This window comes from Apostichopus japonicus, chromosome 6, assembly GCF_037975245.1.
Source record: "Apostichopus japonicus isolate 1M-3 chromosome 6, ASM3797524v1, whole genome shotgun sequence".
NCBI lineage: Eukaryota > Metazoa > Echinodermata > Holothuroidea > Aspidochirotida > Stichopodidae > Apostichopus > Apostichopus japonicus.
In genome coordinates this window covers 1,563,541-1,584,272 of record NC_092566.1, presented here as the reverse complement: position 1 = coordinate 1,584,272, position 20,732 = coordinate 1,563,541, and the positions used below count along the sequence as shown (strand labels likewise).

General features: G+C 37.2%; 2 protein-coding genes across 2 annotated transcripts in view; both read left to right on the top strand.

Annotated features, from left to right (window-relative positions):
- Positions 1-453: 453 nt before the first annotated feature.
- On the top strand, positions 454-6,435 carry LOC139968610 (uncharacterized). The gene is made up of 2 exons (XM_071972778.1): positions 454-676; positions 4,797-6,435. The coding sequence occupies exon 2, from the start codon at positions 4,853-4,855 to the stop codon at positions 6,170-6,172; it is 1,320 nt and encodes a 439-aa protein (XP_071828879.1). The 5' UTR covers positions 454-676; positions 4,797-4,852; the 3' UTR covers positions 6,173-6,435.
- A 6,047-nt stretch (positions 6,436-12,482) lies between these two features.
- Positions 12,483-20,732, top strand: part of LOC139968609 (paired box protein Pax-2-like) — an 85,024-nt gene continuing 76,774 nt past the window's right edge. The window contains exon 1 of the mRNA XM_071972777.1: positions 12,483-12,705. Within this exon, the coding sequence (XP_071828878.1) occupies positions 12,672-12,705 (34 nt within the window). The 5' untranslated portion in view covers positions 12,483-12,671. The remainder of the gene's footprint in view (positions 12,706-20,732) is intronic.

The following is a 20,732-nucleotide window of genomic DNA, read 5'->3' as shown; positions in this document are numbered from 1 at the left end:
CCTGGTCAACATACAATCTTTAGGTCAGTTTTTAACCGAAGCCATATTTAAGTAACCAGATGCAATCGTTGTCTCCTTCGACCTCTCCGACCAATTCAAAGAACGCAAGAATTTACAAAGCGACAAACATCCCAGGGTCCGTCTATATGCCCAGGGTCCGTCTATGTGTACCTGCTTAGTGTCTTTCTTCCCGTGATGACGTCACAATAAGATGGACTGCCTTCTTATTTTCCATCAGTTGACCTAGCTATCACCTTGTTAACCCGACGGGGATTCACTAACGAACCCTAAAGTACAATAAGATCACCGTTTTCAACCCCACCACTGCTTGCTAATGCGTCTCAATATCTGATATAGTGCTCTGCAGCTTTAACGCTACCCACAACGTAGGCCAATATGAATACACACTACCATATTTGTCCATACGTCATATCGTATGCATACATTGTCTAGAGAGCCGGATACCCTTCTCGAAGATGCCGCACATTCTCGACCCGTTAGCTTGACGGGACCAATCGCTTTCTGCTCTCGGCTGATGAGGAGGCCGATTTCTTCCATCTTGTGCGTTTTTGAGAGGTCAACAGCTGAAATAATAATTTCAGCTGAGGATGTAGGGACAGATTTTCAAACTCCAGAAGGGGATCAGAAGAGTAGCGAAGAAGCAGGGCTAATATAGGTGAGTCATAATGTTTCTTTCAACTTTTCCTGGTTTTTCTTTTTTCTTATTGTTAAAAATACTTAGTAGGCTTACATGCATTTGATGAGTCAGTAGCTAACTTTTAAATGGTGTTTATTCGTAGCATGGAAAAACGATGAGAATTCATCGTATGAAGATGAATAACTTCAAATCATATTTAAAGGAAAGCTGATCAAATAAAACAAAACCTCGTCATGTAGTGTAATTCCCTCTTTCTTAAAAAAAAATCCTATTTCGTTTGAGTTATGAATATATATCTATATTTAGAAATTCATATGATAATGTTACGCTATGCTATAACATGTTAACCACCTGTTTCATATATATATGTGTGAGATAACATTATTATACACCATATACTTATGTATATAACCCAGTGACTGAATAAGCATGATAATATGAACTTCATAATATTTATTTTAAAACCTTTGTTGCAAAATCAAATTAATACAAATGTACAGCGAGTTTGTTTAAGACCATTTGATATACATGATACAACATACAATAATATAGGGTCAAATTTATATACAAATTCGCTCATTTATTCCCAAAATGTTATTATTGCAATATGGCAACATTTGGAGGAAGATATAGCTATACCTGAATTTTGTTTTTAATTTCTCATATTTTGTCATTCTTCTGTGTTTCTTCCTTGTTTGTTACTATACTGTGAATCATTTCATGCGACAGCCTAATTATTTTAAAATCATCTCTAATCAGGTCCCACTCTCTTTTATTTCGACTTTATTAATTTTCAAGAAGAATACACAAATGCTAAAAACAATGATTTTTATATCTCTTTGAGCACTCCCAACTTCCTTCTACTTTTAAATTATTACAATACAAGAAATCACATTTTGCGATTACTTTTTTCGATAATAAACTTTGCAAAGAAATTATTGGCTTTAAATGCGATTCCAACCAGTGACGTCATAACGTTCTAGCCAATAATCACTTTGCATGCTCTTTCATTTCTTTTTTAAATTTTCATCGGTTAGTTTTCTGTTGCCAATTTACATACAGTAATAAAATATACTGCATGTATGTTCATAATTACATACCAATTGTGCGTGTAGGGTTTTGCTAGTTATACTATTGCATGGCAGATAATCCGTCGACTTCTTGGATGTGCCCCACGAACGGATTGCGAACGTTGGAATGTCTTCTATGCCAGCTTGACAACCGCCTAGCAACAGAGGCGTAAAACGCGACAACATACTAACGTAGGGACTTGAGATACTCATCTGGCCCTTCACAAAAATAACATCCTGTAAATACTTTGTGGTAATTAGAAGTGCCTCTAGTCACGAACGTTTGTAACACGTGTAAACAGGTTCGTCACGAAGGGATTGAAATGCCCATCGCTATTTCGATTATGACGCTGTTTAATATATGCTAATGTGCCTCGTGACGTTCAATTTAAAAATAGAACATTATATAGATCAACATGATTTTAGACTGAATGAAATATTTTGTCTGGGGACGACATTTTTTTTGTTATAAGGATATGATCAAATCTTCAAATATATTGTGACAGTTATCATATATGCATAGAGGTAAATTGGTTCCTAACGTTCTGCCTTTATGTAGTATAGTAACATTAAAGTAAACAATATATATATATATATATATATATATATATATATATATATATATATATATATATATATATATATATATATATATATATATATAATACACTGTATATTAAAAGGAATAAACCTTTGAAAACAAATATATATATAATTTCCATACGAACGATTGCGAAACTTGAAAAACTGATTTAGTAGTCTCATTAATGAAGACTAATCGAAGAAAACAAGTCCTTAATCAGTCAAACAAATATGAGGTCCTAATAACAATGTTAATCCTCAATCAGTACATACTCTGGACAACAATAATTTTATTTAAATTCTATACGTACATCAATCGGTTTGTGTTTTCATGTTAATGTTTATGGCTTTTATGTTTTGTTATGTTGTTGTTCTTGTTATCCGTTTTCCTTTGGTGTTTCAATAAGTGTCTAATTTCACCTCACAAAACCGTGATAAACAACTTTCCTACTGAGTATGTATATTATTACAGTAGGTGAATAAGCTAATGACGTTTTTCATGCGAACACACCGCCATCCAGGGACGTCCAATAAGCATCCCGCTAACAGTTTTAAATGGATATCAAGCTACAATTACCGTCCAATCAGGCATGCCCGTGGTGATATGATAATTGGGATTACTAAGACTAAATAAGATCCAGTTAAGTCTACTTCAACAAAATAAGCTGCTTAGCTTTAATTGCAATTTTAAAAGTCAAAGTTGACGCCGTGAAAGTCTTGCAATGAATGAATAAGGGTTCAGGTTTAAACGGGAGCATTCGACAAAACAATTTCTTCCAGCGAATATGATTTCAAAACTATTGTAATTATGCATATCGCGTCAACGAAATATATGCGAGCTTAAATAGAAATATATACATTTTATGTATGTTATATATGTTGCAATACAATATGTCATCCATTCTTGTCACATGACACAAGTAGAAACGTCACTTTGAATGTTTGTTAAATGATGGACGGGATGGAAGGGACACTTGAAATTGAAAATAAAAACCAATCGGACTTTTAAACGACTTGAAACTTTCCAAGTTCGTTAAAAAGAACGCACATCTCTGAAATGCCCTACCCGGCCACGCACTTCCTCGTCTTCCAAAGAACCCGCAGTTAACTCCCTGGTTACATATAGATTTATCTTTCGACGGTGGGCATGAAGAATGTGACAGTATGTTATAATTAGACACGTCAGCCATTCCAAGGAATTCCAAAACGTTTCGTCGTATCCTCTTACATGTCATAAGTCTGTCATTTAATAGTTATAGACAGACACCGTTGTATAGTTAACTATATAAACTGCATGGGCTCCAAGCGACACCAATCAAACCTTTTGCATTTAAAGACGCATTTAAGTCCCGATGAGAATATATTCCTAGAATATTAACAGAATATATTCAACTGACAATACTTGAAAGTAACAAGCATGGATCTTCACTGCTTGATCACCTTGCTCCATTTATATCATTATTCATCTTAACATGCAGTTATAAAAAATGGTACAAACAAAAGTTAACTGTATCATAAAAGAAAATGTTGATATACGTAATAAATTGGCCAGTTGTGAATTACATGTATGATGAAAAAACAATTGCATATTGACTTACCTTTTACAATCTAAAGATAAAGTATGACTTTTAATGAAATCAATTTAATACAAGCGTTATGCTATTAGCCTCCCACTGAAAACGTTCATAACGGTATGACATATGTAAACATAAACAAAATTTGATACCTGTTTTGTCGGAACAATAAATATCCAAACTCAACGAATGAGAGTAAAATATCAACCATTAAACAAAGGAAACATGAAACACTCCTGATTACCAATAATTGTGACGGTTATTTTTATTTTTATTGTTATTTAATACCATTTTCGGAGACACAAACCTACTATAGTCTTGTACACGTCTGATAGAGATATTTGTGATGAACAGATTCCATTCACAACCTCCTCACCCCTCCCCCTCCCCCACCCTCTCCCCCTCCCGGTAGGATCTGAAACATTTTGCTTTCTCTTTTCCCCCAATTTCATTGATTAGATTGTTAACAGTGCTTAACCTATGCCATCAGAGCTTCGATATTTCATATTATGTCTGTAACACTAATGTCCATTATTGAAAATAAACAGCGTAATAAACAAGGTGGAAATAACCACAATAAGAACATATGATTTGATGACGTCATACTTAGACTTGCTCAAGTCTCCAGCTTTGTTAATTGTAATAGTAACGTTAAACCTATGATATCTCCCAGATGGTAGAAGGAGTTTTTTGTTAAATGTTTGGGAGCGTTGGTCGTGATACTTAACTATGTCAGATAGACCAACGAAGATGGTTGTTTGTGTCTCATTTGATCATAACGAAGTTATTTACAATTGCAAAAAGATTCCTAATGAAGTTTCTCTTTGTTATCTTTCAATAGGAAGATTCATATTTTGATTGTATGTTTTATCTTTATTTTCCTCGTTTATTTATTTATTTTTTCTCCTACAGCCCAACGAAAACTAACTTTTCCCCAAAAAAAGCAACGCACCGAGACAACAGTCTCCATGTACGAGTCAAACATCCGAGCACATGCACAGGTCGTGGAAGCGCTAGGCGGGCACGCGCCTCGTCACACCCAGCAAGTCGTGTATCAAGAGGGTCACACCGGCCAAATAAACGCACCTCAACGTAACCCGAGATCCAACTTTCGGGATCGATCGAACCGTAGAAAGACAACCGGCTTCGAAGAAATCCGGCAAGAATATTACAATATTCATCAAAATAAACATAGAGCTGAACCGGCGGAAGAAGTCCACGTCCAGGGCCAGTCTTTGGAAGACCCTCAAGATTACTTTCCCAAGCCCAGTGCGTTCATCAGAGCACCCCGTCGGCAACTTCCTCCGAGACGGCAAACACCCTCTAGCATGGAAGACAATGAGTTAGTCGGTGGACCCGGCTTCGTGAACAGGGGAAGTAAGGCAGCCGACATGTTCCAACGTAGACGTGAAAGGTCAGACCAGTTCATTCTTGACCAGGAGAACGAAAAACCGACACCCGCGGCGCACCAGACTACCCCACAGAGCAGACAGACAATGTTGATGACGCAGACGTCATGGGACGGGTCTAGGTCAAGTCACCAGCAACCAGCACCAACGCCAAGATTGCAGGCACACGCCCCAGTCCAACCTAGACGGGCGCCACCCCCTCAGTCACGGCCACATCATCAGCCCCAACAGATGCAGGCGCAACAGCAATACCATCAGCCACAACAGCAGCAACATCACCTAGCACAACAACAATACCATCCGCAACCACAGCAGCAACCACAACACCATCAAAAAAAACGCCAACCGCCGCCACAACAGCAGCATCATCGGAATCAACCTCCGCAAGGTCACACCACAGTTGATTCCAGACGTTCACGCCAACCTTTGGCCCCTAAGAGCACCCGTTTTGAGCTGAATTCACCGTGGAAGGATCCCAATATGCCTATTGGTAATCGCTTCCACCCAAACGTTGTACCCTATCAGGACAGCTACAACGTCTCGCCGAAGGGGTGGGGAAGGGATGTAGACCACTTTGGTGAAGATAATAACATCAAAGATCATTATGAGTACACCGGCACATCCGAAAAGTTTCAATTTAGCCCCGCTCCTAGAATCAATAAATTCAACAACACCATGACAACACCTTTTACGGATAACTACAACTGCAGACCTAAATCTTGGTGTGATATTGAGCTTACTGCTTCTCCTTCACACCGTCAACGACAACCTCCACCTTCGCGGAGAGCGTATCCACAACATAGCCAACATAACCAGTCGTCCGTGAAGCAGTTCACGGGACAGTCAAGTTGGGGATACGGCGAGTCCGATGAACTTTGAAGCAATCATTGGGTTATGAAAACTTTTAGAGCCGAGATAAAATAGAGGAATAAATTCGCATGCCTTATATCATGACATGTCAACTAAGGCTGGAGAGAGTATATATGAACATACTAAGAGGTATGGAAGATCCTATATGTGAAAATTATATTCGGTTATGACGAAGAAAGGCAAAGGTTGAAGTAACAAAAGATTCAGTCAAACAGGATTTTGAAGTAAATTTACAATACAAGAACATATGGAAAACACATGAAGAAACATATTTAATACATTATGTTTAGATAGTTTATAAACTCTACCGTTTGACTGAATCCTTGCTACAAGATCAGAAATGTTTTCGTAATGCAGCGAGTGCGATCCATGGACGGACACTGCTCCCGTTGTCGATCCAGAAACTATAGTGTATTCATTTTGATGTGCGCCCTCTATATTTAAACAGCTTTCTCGAAACCAAAAGGCGGATTATTTGTAGTGTTGCTAGAGAAAATGCAATAAAAGAAAACGTGACAAAAAAAACAAGAATATTTTATTTGTTTTTTTCTGTTGTCTTGCTGTTTAATAGAAAACTGTTGAAGGTATTGGCGATTAGTCACCATAAACTCTTTACAAACGCATAAAACTTTAGAATAGTTGGTCATTTAACCTATATAACATGCTGTTTTGTACTTCATAGTGTCCCCTGTCATAAATTTACTTCAAAGAATTAGAGGGACAACCAAGACATGACATGATCGTCGGGAGAGGAGTACAATAGGGCAACAAATTAGGTTGGTATCTAATTTCGCTTTCTTTTCCTTTCTTGGGGTGGGGGAGCAGAGGGGCGGGACAAAAACTTTCTTTCTTTTATGCCTTACACGGTTTGCTTTGATAGCACCACAAGTTCCACGAAGTAACATGCTACCTTTAGCTAGGAATGGTTATGTAGTGACTAGAATCAAGTACAGCCTAATTTATATGAGGATATCCATAACGTCATGTGTACAGAGAATTTCAGCCTGTAAATCGGAGGTGGGAAAAGACACAACCCCAAACTGTTCCATTCAAAATATGTTATTATATTAAATAATGTCGATTTTTTTATTAATAACAATTTAAATGAAATGCATAGCATTTGAAATAATCAACCAAGCGCTTAATACAACTTAAAAGTCTTTGTTTTTTTAACAAACAACAACCGGCTTGAAATCTGCTGGTATATATAGTCTACTAATAAAATATTTCACGCCCAGGACTAGTATCGTACTGGTGCGTTACTATGGTTGCATCACTCTTTAAGTATGGTTTCATGCACAGTGTGATTGCAAAGTTTAAATAAAACAATAAAACGTGCACAATTTAACAGTAAAAATACATAATAAAACATTATTGATATTTGTTTGCACTTTAGCTATAAGAGACCTTTTCACGAACAAACGAAAGAAATAAACGAACCCGTTTTACATTTTTTTGTGTAAACAAAACGTAACGTGAAGTTAAAAAACACACGTACATTTACAGACTATAGCGCCTCAACCATTTCCTCTCCTTAGATATTTAATGGTCTAGTTTATTGTTTCCCAATATCTTTGAATAATTTGCAGATACATAATCTCTCACGGGGAAAATGCTGTTGGAGACTTCCAGAAAAGTTAGCATATCGTGAAATATTGGTGGAAACTGAAAATTAGAACGACTATGATAATTATGTTTAAATAACACCATTATTTAAAGGTCTTTCTTTTTGGTTTCCTGAAAAGGAAAACTATGGAGTCATTGTTACCAACCTTGCAAAATTGTGAGGGGGACCGTGGATTGCAAAGTCAAAACCCCAAAGTGAATTAATCAGGTCACACATCCGGAGTCAATGTATGCTAAGTTCTTCAATACCGCCCCCATTTAAATAGGAAAGCATTTCATACTGCAGTTTTGATTGCTTATGCGATTATCCGCATAAGTGACCTCGATATTACTTTCGCTACCGTCATTTTACATTAAATTTCCCAGAGGAATTCAACTGCAGATGCAATTAACAGTTCTGTTTACATCCTAATTATAGTCTGACACGTGACGGTTGATTAATCAAACTTAACTCATTACATTTTTGTTTCTGATAAAATTTTGTGAAGTATAATATTGCGCCTATCTTACAAATCTATAAAATCGCCATGCGTGTAAAGTCTTTAGTGGCTCAGTTTGATTTGGAAAGCTGAAATTAGCTATAAAAGGGAAGCAGTCTTATCCATTTTAAATAAAGTTAATAAAATATATCCTATTATTAAAGGTATTCAGTTTGTACCGGAAAGTTAATCAGCCTAAAATTAACTAAGAATTTTCTAAAATACTTTCCTTTCTTTGTTTATTTTACTTCTTCAATTCTTCACAATTTTAATTTCACTTTTTTTTCTAGATAGTTAATGTCGCAGTGAGAAGATTGTAATTAAGGGTATCAATAAAGAACTTTTCAAGTTTTAATTTAAAAACCAAGGATACAACTTGCGGTGATATTGGCGATAGCTTAAACTATGTCGAAACTACTTTATTCGAATTCCGAATCTTTTAAAGGGTGTGAAGACTCGCGCACAAAGAGACGTCTTATGCCGGTTATCTGACCTAGTTTAGAATGAGGTGTAACAGAAGTGTTAGATACCACCATCGGTCCCAGAAAATACACACACAGCTTGCTACCGTCGGTAATTAGACACTAGTGTACAGTCAATACATACAGCTACGGTCAATACCCACAGCACAGTGTACATATAGCAGCGATTGACATCTCAGGTCTAGATACAAGATAACAAGGTGTCACGTTTCAGTACTGTCTGCATTTTGTAGCGACAAAAAAAACGTCACTTGCAAGCAACGGAAAGTTAATTTTTCAGAGGGCAGCACGTGGTTTGGGGCGAGTCTTAAATGCCTTTAAAGGCAATGAAGACCCGCCCCAAACCGCGTGCCGCGCTCTGAAAGAGTTAAGACCTTCCTTCGCTGAGATGCCTTCACAATGTCCTCTATAGAGTCTATAGGGTATCTCTCTCTCTTCCTCCCTTGGTAAGTATAAACGCACCACGGCGCAACAGAGGCGAGGAAACAGCAAGCAGAAGTAAATGTACGATATATATGACCGTACGTTCGGGACCAGATCAGTGGACAGAAAAAATATAAAATTTAAGGTAGTCTCAGTATCTGGGATGAAAATTTGACTAAAATCTGAACTAACTGTTTGGAGTAATTCAGAATGTCGGAATGAATTTAAGAGCGAATGTTGAGATAACTTCAGAACCCTGTAAATCGTTAGTAAATGAGGGGAGGGGTGGATCTTCGGTGGGAGGGGTTTGGATGGGACGAATCTAAGGGTCGGAAATTGGGAATGAATCTAGCGGTAGCTTCAGAAACTTGTTATGACTTTAAGGTTAAAAGTGAGGAAGTATCTGGGACTAACTTCGGAGTGTAGGAGAATCTGAAAAGGAAAATGATAATCTTGGGATTACTTCAAAATTTTAGTATTCATTCATCTACGGATGAATTTCGGAGTGAAACTGCATGGGGTTTTACTGGAGTTATCTTCAAGAATTGAAGAACAATTCTAAGGATGGAACTTGGATTAATATGGGAATAACTTCAGAATCCAAGGATCGGAAACTAGGGATGAAATCTTAGGTTAGCTTCAGACTTTGGCTTGAGTGTAGGAGAATCTGAAAAGGAAAATGATAATCTTGGGATTACTTCAAAATTTTAGTATTCATTCATCTACGGATGAATTTCGGAGTGAAACTGGGGGTTTTACTGGAGTTATCTTCAAGAATTGAAGAACAATTCTAAGGATGGAACTTGGATTAATATGGGAATAACTTCAGAATCCAAGGATCGGAAACTAGGGATGAAATCTTAGGTTAGCTTCAGACTTTGGCTTGAATCCTCTAGAATAGCTCCATGTTATAATTATACGGTGTCTGTCCTTCCATAGCGATAACATGAAGTTTCTCGTTCTACCTTTAGAAAAAATGATCATAAGCAATTTTTGCCTTTACAAATTTTCCTTCTACTTTAAGTTACTTTAGTCTTAGAAATTATTGGCTTAACTTGGTCAATTAAGAGTTGCCATTATTTTTATCCATGCAAAATTCAAGTAAAAAAAAAGTTTAAAAAAAATTCCAAAACTGTATGGTTTTCTTCAGCTATATATGAAGAATATAATAGATCGGTCAAAACATTCACTTTTGAGTTTCATCCAATTACAAGTATTTGATGGACAACGAAATGATCAAAGCACGCCTGGATGAACCTGTAGTCTCTCAATTGACATAACTGATAGATAATCCCTTTCATGTCAGTACACCGGTCGATTCTTCGGCTAGACTGTCTTCGCGTTCCGGGTCCCTTTCAATTGGGGTCGGAAATTGCAGGCCATAATTCGATTTTCTATCCCTCCAGAGGCTACTTATATTGTTCCTGTGTCAGAATTAGTTTCCTTAATGTAACGGAGTTGAGTTTTTAACTTCTATTCAAACCATGTAGACAATCGTAACTGCGGAATAAAGAAAGAAAAAAACACATTAGCTTTTTTTCCCCTTTCTTTTCAAGATGTCTAGTTTTCAATGCCAGGGAGCTCAATCCATTCAGAGTTTAGCGTATAGAAAGCCCTACTCGAGGTCGTAACTAGCCTAGACGATACTAAATGATCAACTTCCCTAGAGCAGAGACTATATTTAGTCCTTCCCCTCCGCCACCCCACCCACATCGCTAACCCTCCCCAAATAACAAAATTAAATTTCTCATAAGTTTATGAAAGTTTTTCATGTACAAAAAATACATATATGGCCACTGTCGTATCATTACTGAAGAAGGGTTCATTTTGATGACCATTTTGGGGCTCTTTCTAGCACATTCTATTTCATATTTCTATTGACATTTAAGAAGTCTAAAAATTTCCGGCGGGTAATTCATCAAGTGATGAAAATTAATAACCACAAAACTCCTCTGCTAACATTGGTCCCCAAGGTGTAGCTCATGCTACGCCGCTACCTCTTTCCTCCCCCAAACCAACCTCTCTCTTTCTCTGCATGTCATATATACCAATTGTGTCGTACCATGTCGCACCATGTCGCAAAAGTGTCGCACCATGGAACAACACCCACAGAGTTGAAAAAACAAAAACCAGTCTTGTTAGTGGCACAATTGGTGAGGATTATCAACTTGGCTCATTCTTAAGCGACGTTTCCTTCCACCCCTATAAGGTTCCCCCTCTCAGCCTTTCCACCACCCTAACCGAAACAGTTTTTATCTCATCCGTTTGAAAGCCATCAGAAATGCTGCGCCCCCGACTTAGCAACTTGAAATGTACAACGTTTTCTATTATATACCAAACAAAACCAATAACCCTGGACCCATCTAGTAAGAAACATTAAAGCATCTCTCGTCCGTTATACTTTGACAGAGTTTGGTATAAAGTCATCGCACTATTAACCCCGTGTGTTGTTTTCAATAGCGTTGTAAAGGTGCCTATTCACCAAAGATCCCCTTTGTGTACCCGTCAACTCTTTTGTGTCTCTATCCCGTTCGAGTCCATCCATCTCCTCAAAGGCATCTGTGAACAATAGAGTTTAATATAACTCTATAGCTAATTCCTGTTATTGATACTGCTAATGCATGCTGGATAGCTATAGTATATACGGGTTAGTCCAAAACCTTATTACAATCAAGGCAGTGCTTATTTTACTCTTTACTAAAAACCAGCATATATATAGGAGACTAAACATGATATTGAATAATTTAGAAATTATTACTGGTTGAATTACTTGGAGACAACTTTATGGATATATATTTTGATCTTCTTCTAAGACAGATCAACTCAAATAATCTACTTTATTCTAACGGAAATTAAAGGAAGTGTTCAACATGAAAGCTGTCACGGCCAACTGACCGTTGAAGTGCCTTTAAAGTGTTTCAGTTGTACGAAAGAGCAACATTGTAAGAGGAGCAGTGCGCGTTATGCGCCGCAACATTTCTGGATTAGCAGACGTTCCCAACTCGGTTACCTTGGCAACTGAAAGGTGTTTTTGGAGTTGATACCTTTGGAATGGAAATATCAATGTGATTTTAAACTTTATGTGAAACTACAAGTTCATGTATCTACTAAAGTTAGCATCGAGATTTAGACTACAGCCAAAGTATAACCAAATAATTTAGAAAAGTAGGCATTTCTTCCCAAATTTGGTTCTTAAATCTTGGCGCCTGTTTTCGCAATGTCAAGGTCAAAGGCATTTACACAAAAATCAGCCAACTTATAAACATTTTTTTTGGCAAGAAGAAAAAAAGAGGACGAGTAAGACATCATTATTTCACGGTTTTTCTTCTTCTTTTCGCTGCGAAAACATTGATTGTTTCAACAATATTCTGGAACGTGATAACAGAACTGCATGGCAGCTTTTTACTTTCTATAAAGTCAGGGTGATTTCGGTGATATGTTTAAGACCCATTAGTGTTTCTGAACTGAAAGGAAAGGACTCAAAATCAAACAGTAGCCATGGAATATGCCAGAATAAACCATTTCCAGACAGGTAAGTCTCTTCAGATAATCGTTCTCTTTATTCACTCACCCCACACACACCTACCCCCCCCCTCCCCCACACCCTCACACTCCCTCCGTTCTATACAAGTTATAATTCGTAACGGAATGAAGGGTGGAAAATGCCCCTATCACTGACTAAAGCAAATTGTATATGTGTTATAGGGATAAAAATATAATATTCACATCATATTATTTCAAAACCATGATCACACAGTCACAGTCCCGATGCAAGGGGACTGCAGTTGGAAGCGGATAAGTTGTTCGGTAGTTTGGTTTTCGTGCCCAGGTTCTTTCTTGGGCGACTTTTTCTTAAAAAGTATTTCAAAACCATTTCGGTTGGCTAACTGTTTATCGACAAGGGAAGATATCTTAATGTAATTGGAAATGAAAACAGATGGTTTCACATCAGTTTTCTTTGCATATGCATTATCTACGTGGAAGTATAATTATTCAAAAAACAATAAGAACAACAACAAATCAACGAGAACAGAAATTGAGGGGCGGGGGGGGGGGGGTAGTGACTAAGAGCCAGTTTAGTGACCCAGACGATCCCTTTCAGTAAATTATTGTGATGAAAATCCTCAACTCATACTAAGCATCTCTCTCACATAGGTTAAGGACCCTAGCAAGGTTTACGTATTCCATAATTATGACAAAAGTGAGGGTTAGGGAACCTCTTCTTCATTAATATATATATATATATATATATATATATATATATATATAGTCTACATAATTATGTGGGGTAAATATAGTTGGCTTATATACGGTACCGGTAGGTCTCCTATCATAGTTGTTTAGGTGGGGGGGGGGGGAGATGGGAGGTAGCACAGTCTGGGGGTGATGAGGGTCTTTAACTCATATGTGGCTAGTGATATTTTGGATTTATATCTACTTCAAAGCCCTTTCTCTTAATATCCTTTACGTGTAAGCGTTATGAGAAATGAGTACATATTCATGCTGCTAAACTGTATAGGCCTATGTATTGAAGAAATATCACAAATACCGGTGCTGTGGCCGAGTGGATAAAGGCGGTGGCATCTAAAGCAATGAGGCTTAGCAAACGTGAGGTTCCGGGTTCGATACCCGGCCGGGTCGTATAGTAAGGAGGGAGGGAGCAATCTACGGTTTTCCCGTCTGAAATGACTTTCTAAATTGAAAAGACTAAAAATTTGAGTTAAAATGTTGAATTGGAAGCCACCCGACGTGTAAGTTCTAATCCATAAGCCCTTGCGGGTTTCTCCCACATTTGTGATCGCTTAAGCGTCGTAAAAATAAATGATATTTATTATTTATCTTATTATTAAAACTACATATTCACGGCAGCAAGAAAAGTATGCAATATTGTTATATTCTTCTTCTTTGTCCATGTTTTTAAAAAGAAATTTGCCTCTGACAGTTGTTACGGGATCTGGGGATTGTTTCATGTTAGTTACAACTTCATTCCACCGTTAAATAGTATAAGAATCTTTGTTTCTGAAAGAAAAATTAATTTAGTCAACTGTAGTTTTAGTTTGTTTTTGTCCTTCTTCCCCTCACTTTATCAGTAATGTCATATTTCATATCAGCTAATCAGTTTTGTTTATGAAGATTCCTAATTTGGTAAAAAAAAAAACTCTTATCCAGCCGTTTCTTTTATTCAGTGTCAAGTTGACACACATATACAGTATATATACACCCATCGACTCTTCTGCTTTTAGAATTATTGCCGTCAATCACATTGGTTTGTTTCGTACTTACTAGCACTTATACGACATATGGATTAAGGTTAATTCTACAACTGACGGTTAACCGGTTAAAATGCTACAAAGCAAATGATACAGTGATTAAGTAAATGAATTAAAGTAGTCGCTCGCCTGCTCAAAGAGAGAAATTTCCTTCTCCTCCTGTTTCTCTCCACGCCCTCCTGTCTCCGTTAAACAGAGACAGTTACTAGCAATGCGTCTCTATATGATGTGCCTATTTATATAGGATTATCGAATAGAGAGATGTAAGTCCACCAAGTGGCCCGAGGTCAAGGGACCTCTGTTAACACGCCTACACAAAATTTACCATTTTTTTTTCAATACTTGGTTTGTGCATGTATAAGGTGAGGGTGTAAACATATGAAGTTAAAGTGGGCACTGGATGTCCCTATAAGATAATGTATAGATAGGTTAATAGAGCACATACCCGCGTATCACTTGGACGCATTTGAACTTACTGTACTGAGCTGGGCTCATCCGCAGTTACAATCAATGGAATGGGTGTATTAGTCACGTGGGAGCGTGAGCAGCAAACGCGATTACGCCTATATGTATATCTCTGTGCACACCTATGGTGCATGTAAACAACTTTGAATACCGTACTTACATAATGGTAGATTTGTAACAAGTTGTGCGACTCTTCAATAATAACGTTTCTTTCGCTCTATTAAATCAACTTATGGAAGTTATTGCTACACAAAATCCTTCATCGTTTGTCTTATTACATTTGAAGTTGATGGAGTAATATATATTAAGCTACCATAACCGAATTCTACCCAGTATCACCAGATTATTACATCATTATGATATTGCAATGTTCCGCACGAACGCGCTATATGGTATATTGCCACACTAAGTATAGTGTGTTTCCCGTGGTTTATACGGGTTTTCTTTTGCAGTTGGTTAAGAAAATCAAATAAAAACCCAACCGAATCTTGATTTCATGATTGTTTATACCTACGTACTGTATTAAAGTATCGTTGGATAGACCAAACGTTTACAATTTGACTTGGTTGGAGATGTTACCTTGGCAAAAGTTGGTGTAACTTAGTGTTATTTCCTTTAAAAAAGCCAAATATCTTAAAACATATAATAACACTTGTCGAAAGCTCAAAGCCTAGCCACTTCCAAAGCGGTTTCAATCCTATTGGGGTGAGCATGCATGGATCACTGGGTGGTACGGGGAGAGGAATTATTTTACACATTTATTTTGTTGTTACGTCCATAACGTTGTTATAATCCATAGCCTTTACCTATAAATTGTACACTTTCTGTGGCGGGAATCCTCTATTTATACACACTATGTCACCGTTAGGCTATAGGCCTACGCAGTTGCTGCTGTTGTTATGATTTACTTCGTGCCGTGTGCTTCCAGGGTTTCATTGCTGCTCAGTTACAAGGTTTAACATATATAACAATACCCATTTCATGGGGTTGGGACTAAAGGGGGGGGGGAGGTTAGTGACCTGGAGGAGGATATGGGCCTTCTATGGATCCCACAATGATCACGTCCCTGGTCAACATACGTGCTTTGTTCTTTATTTATCAAACGGCTCTCCTTCCCAACCGCGCCCTCTCCCAGAAAGATATATTTTTTGGTTTCATTCCTTCAAAATCTCCCCTGATTTTGTCGACCCACGTTCTCCTGCCTGTAGAACGTACCCTACACAGCCCCCTAAATTCATTCATTGCTCATGATGGACATATGTAAATGCATCTGTTAGTAATACTTGTTGTGCGTTCATTTCTGATTTCTCTCCTTTCGTGAAGATATTAGCAGTATTCCAAGATTGTTTCATATTATAATAATATGACAAACGTTACACAACATATGCTTACTGTAAGTTATATATTAATATGTTTTATTGCATTTTCATTCATATACAAGATTATTATTATTGTTGCACCCGATGCTCATGGCATCTATAAGTAAAATCATTAGTAAAGGTGATTACCCGTTAAGTAATCAGTTAAAACTGATGTATGTTACATAATTTCTTAACATGTGTTACATTTATGACCAGTTGCTACTGAGGACTTACAAACAGAAAAAAAACTAAACACAAAAAGCATATGTAGACTGATTGATGCAATGGACTAACCAGACATACTCTAAAGGTTTCGCCAATAATTTCGTCCACATTTTAACAATACATGGGTGACACTTTACTGCAAAGTGCTTAAAATCTGCAATTTGAACCATCTTTACAAGGTTTACTTACTAGTCAAACATAGGGACAGTTGTTTAGACTCTTAACCAGTCTTTAGTCGAAACAGCCTTTGAGTAATGAATTCGACTGTTAGTAATTTTTTCCACAGTAGCATCTGCTGACAGGTCTAACATGTGTTACGGTGTTATAACACATGCACTTTAGTTTACACTGAGTAACGGTTGTCTCTTAGACACAGTACAAACTAATTCAGCCGTGTACATTGGGTGATTGCTTTCCAAAGTGAGTGCACGGTGGAGGTGGGGGGGTGGGGCTAAAGATGTACTGGAAAACTACCTTCATATGAAGGTTTCATTCCCAATCAACAGATTATACACACTTTTGTCAGATTTTTGTAATGTATGAGGGCAAAAATTAATAAGACGCACACTCACTGACGCACACACACATGTCAAGACACACGCAGAGACACGTGACCCATATTGTGGCTACGTATGTGTTAATACGTAAGCCTCGTTTATTGTTCATATTAAAAAAGAAAAGAGGGCGTCTGCATTCATTACAACCGTTTGCTGGCACTATTTGAATAATTAATTTAATTTAGTCTGTAGTTCGTTATACTTTGCGTAATTGTTTTATTTGTATTTTACTGTAGTAATGACGTAAACTTGTGGACCATGTCACGTGATAAGCATTACGATAAATAAATAGATTTAACTGTTCTGTGGAATCCTCCCATTTCAACAACATTGGTCAGAATATCGTCGCCATCTGCCGTGACCATGAATCTGGACCACGTGTCAAATTGTAAAGCGCTTGACAACCAGTGTATACGGTATACCGCACACAGTCGATTATCCGTATCATGGATTATCCGAAACGATATTAAAATTATTCATATCATTTATAAAACTGTATGTACATTAAGGTTAATTTATATAAGTTTGCGACACAGTTACAACCCCCCCCCCCACCCCACCCTCACCATTCCCTAAAGATATGACACAAACGCAGGTAATGTTAAATATGGACACATTCATTTACATGAAGTTGTTTTGAAACTGCAACTATAACTTCACGTACGATTTATTCAAGTTTATTCATGAAGCACAGGGTACAAAACTGTGACAATTTTAACTTTCAATATCTCTGTGTAAAAATTGTAAGGCAATTTTCACCAGGAGGCTTAGAATAATGCTTCTTTTAATCAGTCAATAAAATAAGTTTATCCTTGACTACAGAAACTTTCATTATTTGCCTATATATAGCAGCAGGACTCTTGTTTGCAACCATCGTGTATGTAATTCTCCAAATTGAATTTATCGCACACATCATGAACTTAATTAGTACTGTATTTTAAACTTTCCAAAATGTTAACCAATTCTTATTATTCTCCGTCGTAGTTTGCGCATTCGTACAAATTGATCTCTTTTCACTTTATTTTAATTTCTGATACACGTTTCTATTATGATACCAGTTAATAGTGGACAAGTCTTGCCCCATAATCAGAAATAAAAAGAGTTAACAACGAACAATTTTTTAAATTGTTTTACATAATTTCAGTTGGCACGAAAATGTGTTTTTCGGTAATGAACAAACGGCGTTCAATAGGAAGCAGCTGGGTTTTAATTTTATAGGGATTTGTGTATACCTGCACCAGTCCCTTTGTTTAACTGTCTTCTCTGTGAATACATATCGGAGTGACTGATGATGCAACACGCTAAGCCTTTGAAGACTTAAACGAACGAATGAAGAATGTACATGGATAGATGTACGAATCTCACTCAGGGTGATTATTGAATAATACAGAATATAAAGGCCTCTAAATCTCAGAGAAATATTACATTTTGTAAAGTCGGCCTAAAGTGTTCAACTTTCATTTGATAAAAGAGGTAATCAAGCTTGATACATTGTATTCACCGGATGTCGCGATCACTAACATATTGACTACTGTATGCATTAAGTTGATTGCTCGGAGTAAAAGTACGAAATAAGAAGGCTAAAATGAGTCAACGTACATTTTACTTCACGACTATTTTTTAATGTGACTTATATATATTATGACATGACATTTCTATATCATGGTTCGTTGCGAAACAAAAGGATCCGTTTCCGTAGCAACACTTCTTCCACATACGTAAACTCAACACTGGGCCTTCGTACTCAGACTCGCACCCGGGCCTTCGTAATCAGACTCGTTCTCGGGCCTTCGTACTCAGACTCATTCTCGAGCCTTCGTTCTCAGACTCGTAATCGTGCGTTCGTACTCAGACTCGTTCTCGGGGCTTCGTACTCAGACTCGTACCGGGCCTTCGTACTCACAGACTCGTACTCGGGCCTTCGTAATCAGACTCGTACCCGGGACACCCGGTACCCACAGTACAAGCCTGGTTGTCGAGTATACCCATTGAGTTGCATACAGTAATGCTTTACATTTATAATGCACGAATTGTTATAATAAAAGGCCTCCGCAAAATCAAAGACAAAGGAGGAGAGAGGAGGAATGAATTGGTGTCTACGGGCATGTGGTTACTGACGGTACCAGAGGGAGAGGTATGAGGGGAGGCTTCATCGGCATTTGTACCCCCACGCCCTCCCCCATACCCCATCCCCGTCCCCTTACTATTAGAACAAGAAAGTTCACAACTGTGTTAGCTTTTCTACTCGGCATAATTTATTTAAGTCAAGTACTTATGTAAGTATTTTTTTTTTCTCCTTCGAGATATTGATCTCAATATATCCATCTCGATAAATAGATTTCGATATATCGATTCATCAATATTGTCTCCGAATTAAGGGATGAGATCAAATAGTGGTTACTCATGATAACGCTTCCACAAGCTTTTTACTGCCAAATTCAAATTAAGTTTACTCTGTTCACTTCTCTAATTCAACACTCCTCCGGTTAATGATCTCTGATGAATTTGAAAAGATTCAACCGCCAAAAGCCCATAAAGAGAGGACTTTTTGGAAACTTTCAGCAATTTTGAACCTGCTCAAATTTGGGTCTAAATACTGATAAACTGTAAACCTAGTCAGTTATTTTTTGATCATATACTGAAAGAAATAAAAAGTTTATAAGTTTTATACTTTCAAGTTTATTTTGCTTAATTTTAAGAAAGGAGGTCAATGCCTGTTCTAACCTGGTTTTGTTAAGTTTTCTTTGATGCTGATGAGATGATGTCATTTTATTGACCCATTGTTTATATTTTCATACTGTTTAGGAACCTCATTTCCTTATGAGTTCCACATGAACTAACCACAAAGTCTCCCCAGAGAGGAGGGAAACATAAACACGTTATTTGTAATGGAAAATGATCAGTCATAGATGACACGTTAATTTTAAGACTGTAATCAACTTATTAGGTGCTGTCAGGGTACGGCATTATGGCGGGCCATCAGTCTCAAATCGTGGGGAATCGACATATACCGATTTAAATCGACATCTACCAATTTCCTTCGACTTTTGTACCAGTTTCTAGCAGCTTAAATTGACTTCTACCAACTTAAATTGCCATATCATTGATTTAAAACTAGTAGATGTTGATTTAAATGGACGTATACCAGTTTAATACTACATATCATCGATTTAAATTGACATATATAGCAATTTATATCGATGATACGTAAAACAAATCGGTATATGTCAATTTTAATCGACATCTAAAAGTTTAAAATCGATGATATGTCAAATTAAATCTGTATGTCATTTTAAATCAACACATACCAATTTAATTCGATTTATACCAGTTTAATTCGACATATCATAGACTTAAATCGACATATACTAATTTAAATCGATGATATGTAAAATAAATCGGTATATGTCAATTTAAATCGACATCTACCAGTTTAATTTGTGATGTGTCAATTTAAGCTGCTATAAACTGATATAAGTCGAAGGAAATTGGTATAAGTCGAAGGAAATTGGTATTTGTCGATTCCTCACGATTTGAGACTGATGGCCCACCGTAAAGGCATAACATACGGGGTGTATGGAAAGCCATTTTAACATTTAATCGGGAATTTTAGATATCTGAAATTGTTTCTTATTTCAGATATCTGAAATTGAATTCGAGATATCTTAAATAGATTTCGAG

Bases quoted from the DNA above. Each gene is read 5' to 3' on its own strand.
- LOC139968610 (XM_071972778.1), top strand. From the start codon at position 4,853: ATGTACGAGTCAAACATCCGAGCACATGCACAGGTCGTGGAAGCGCTA.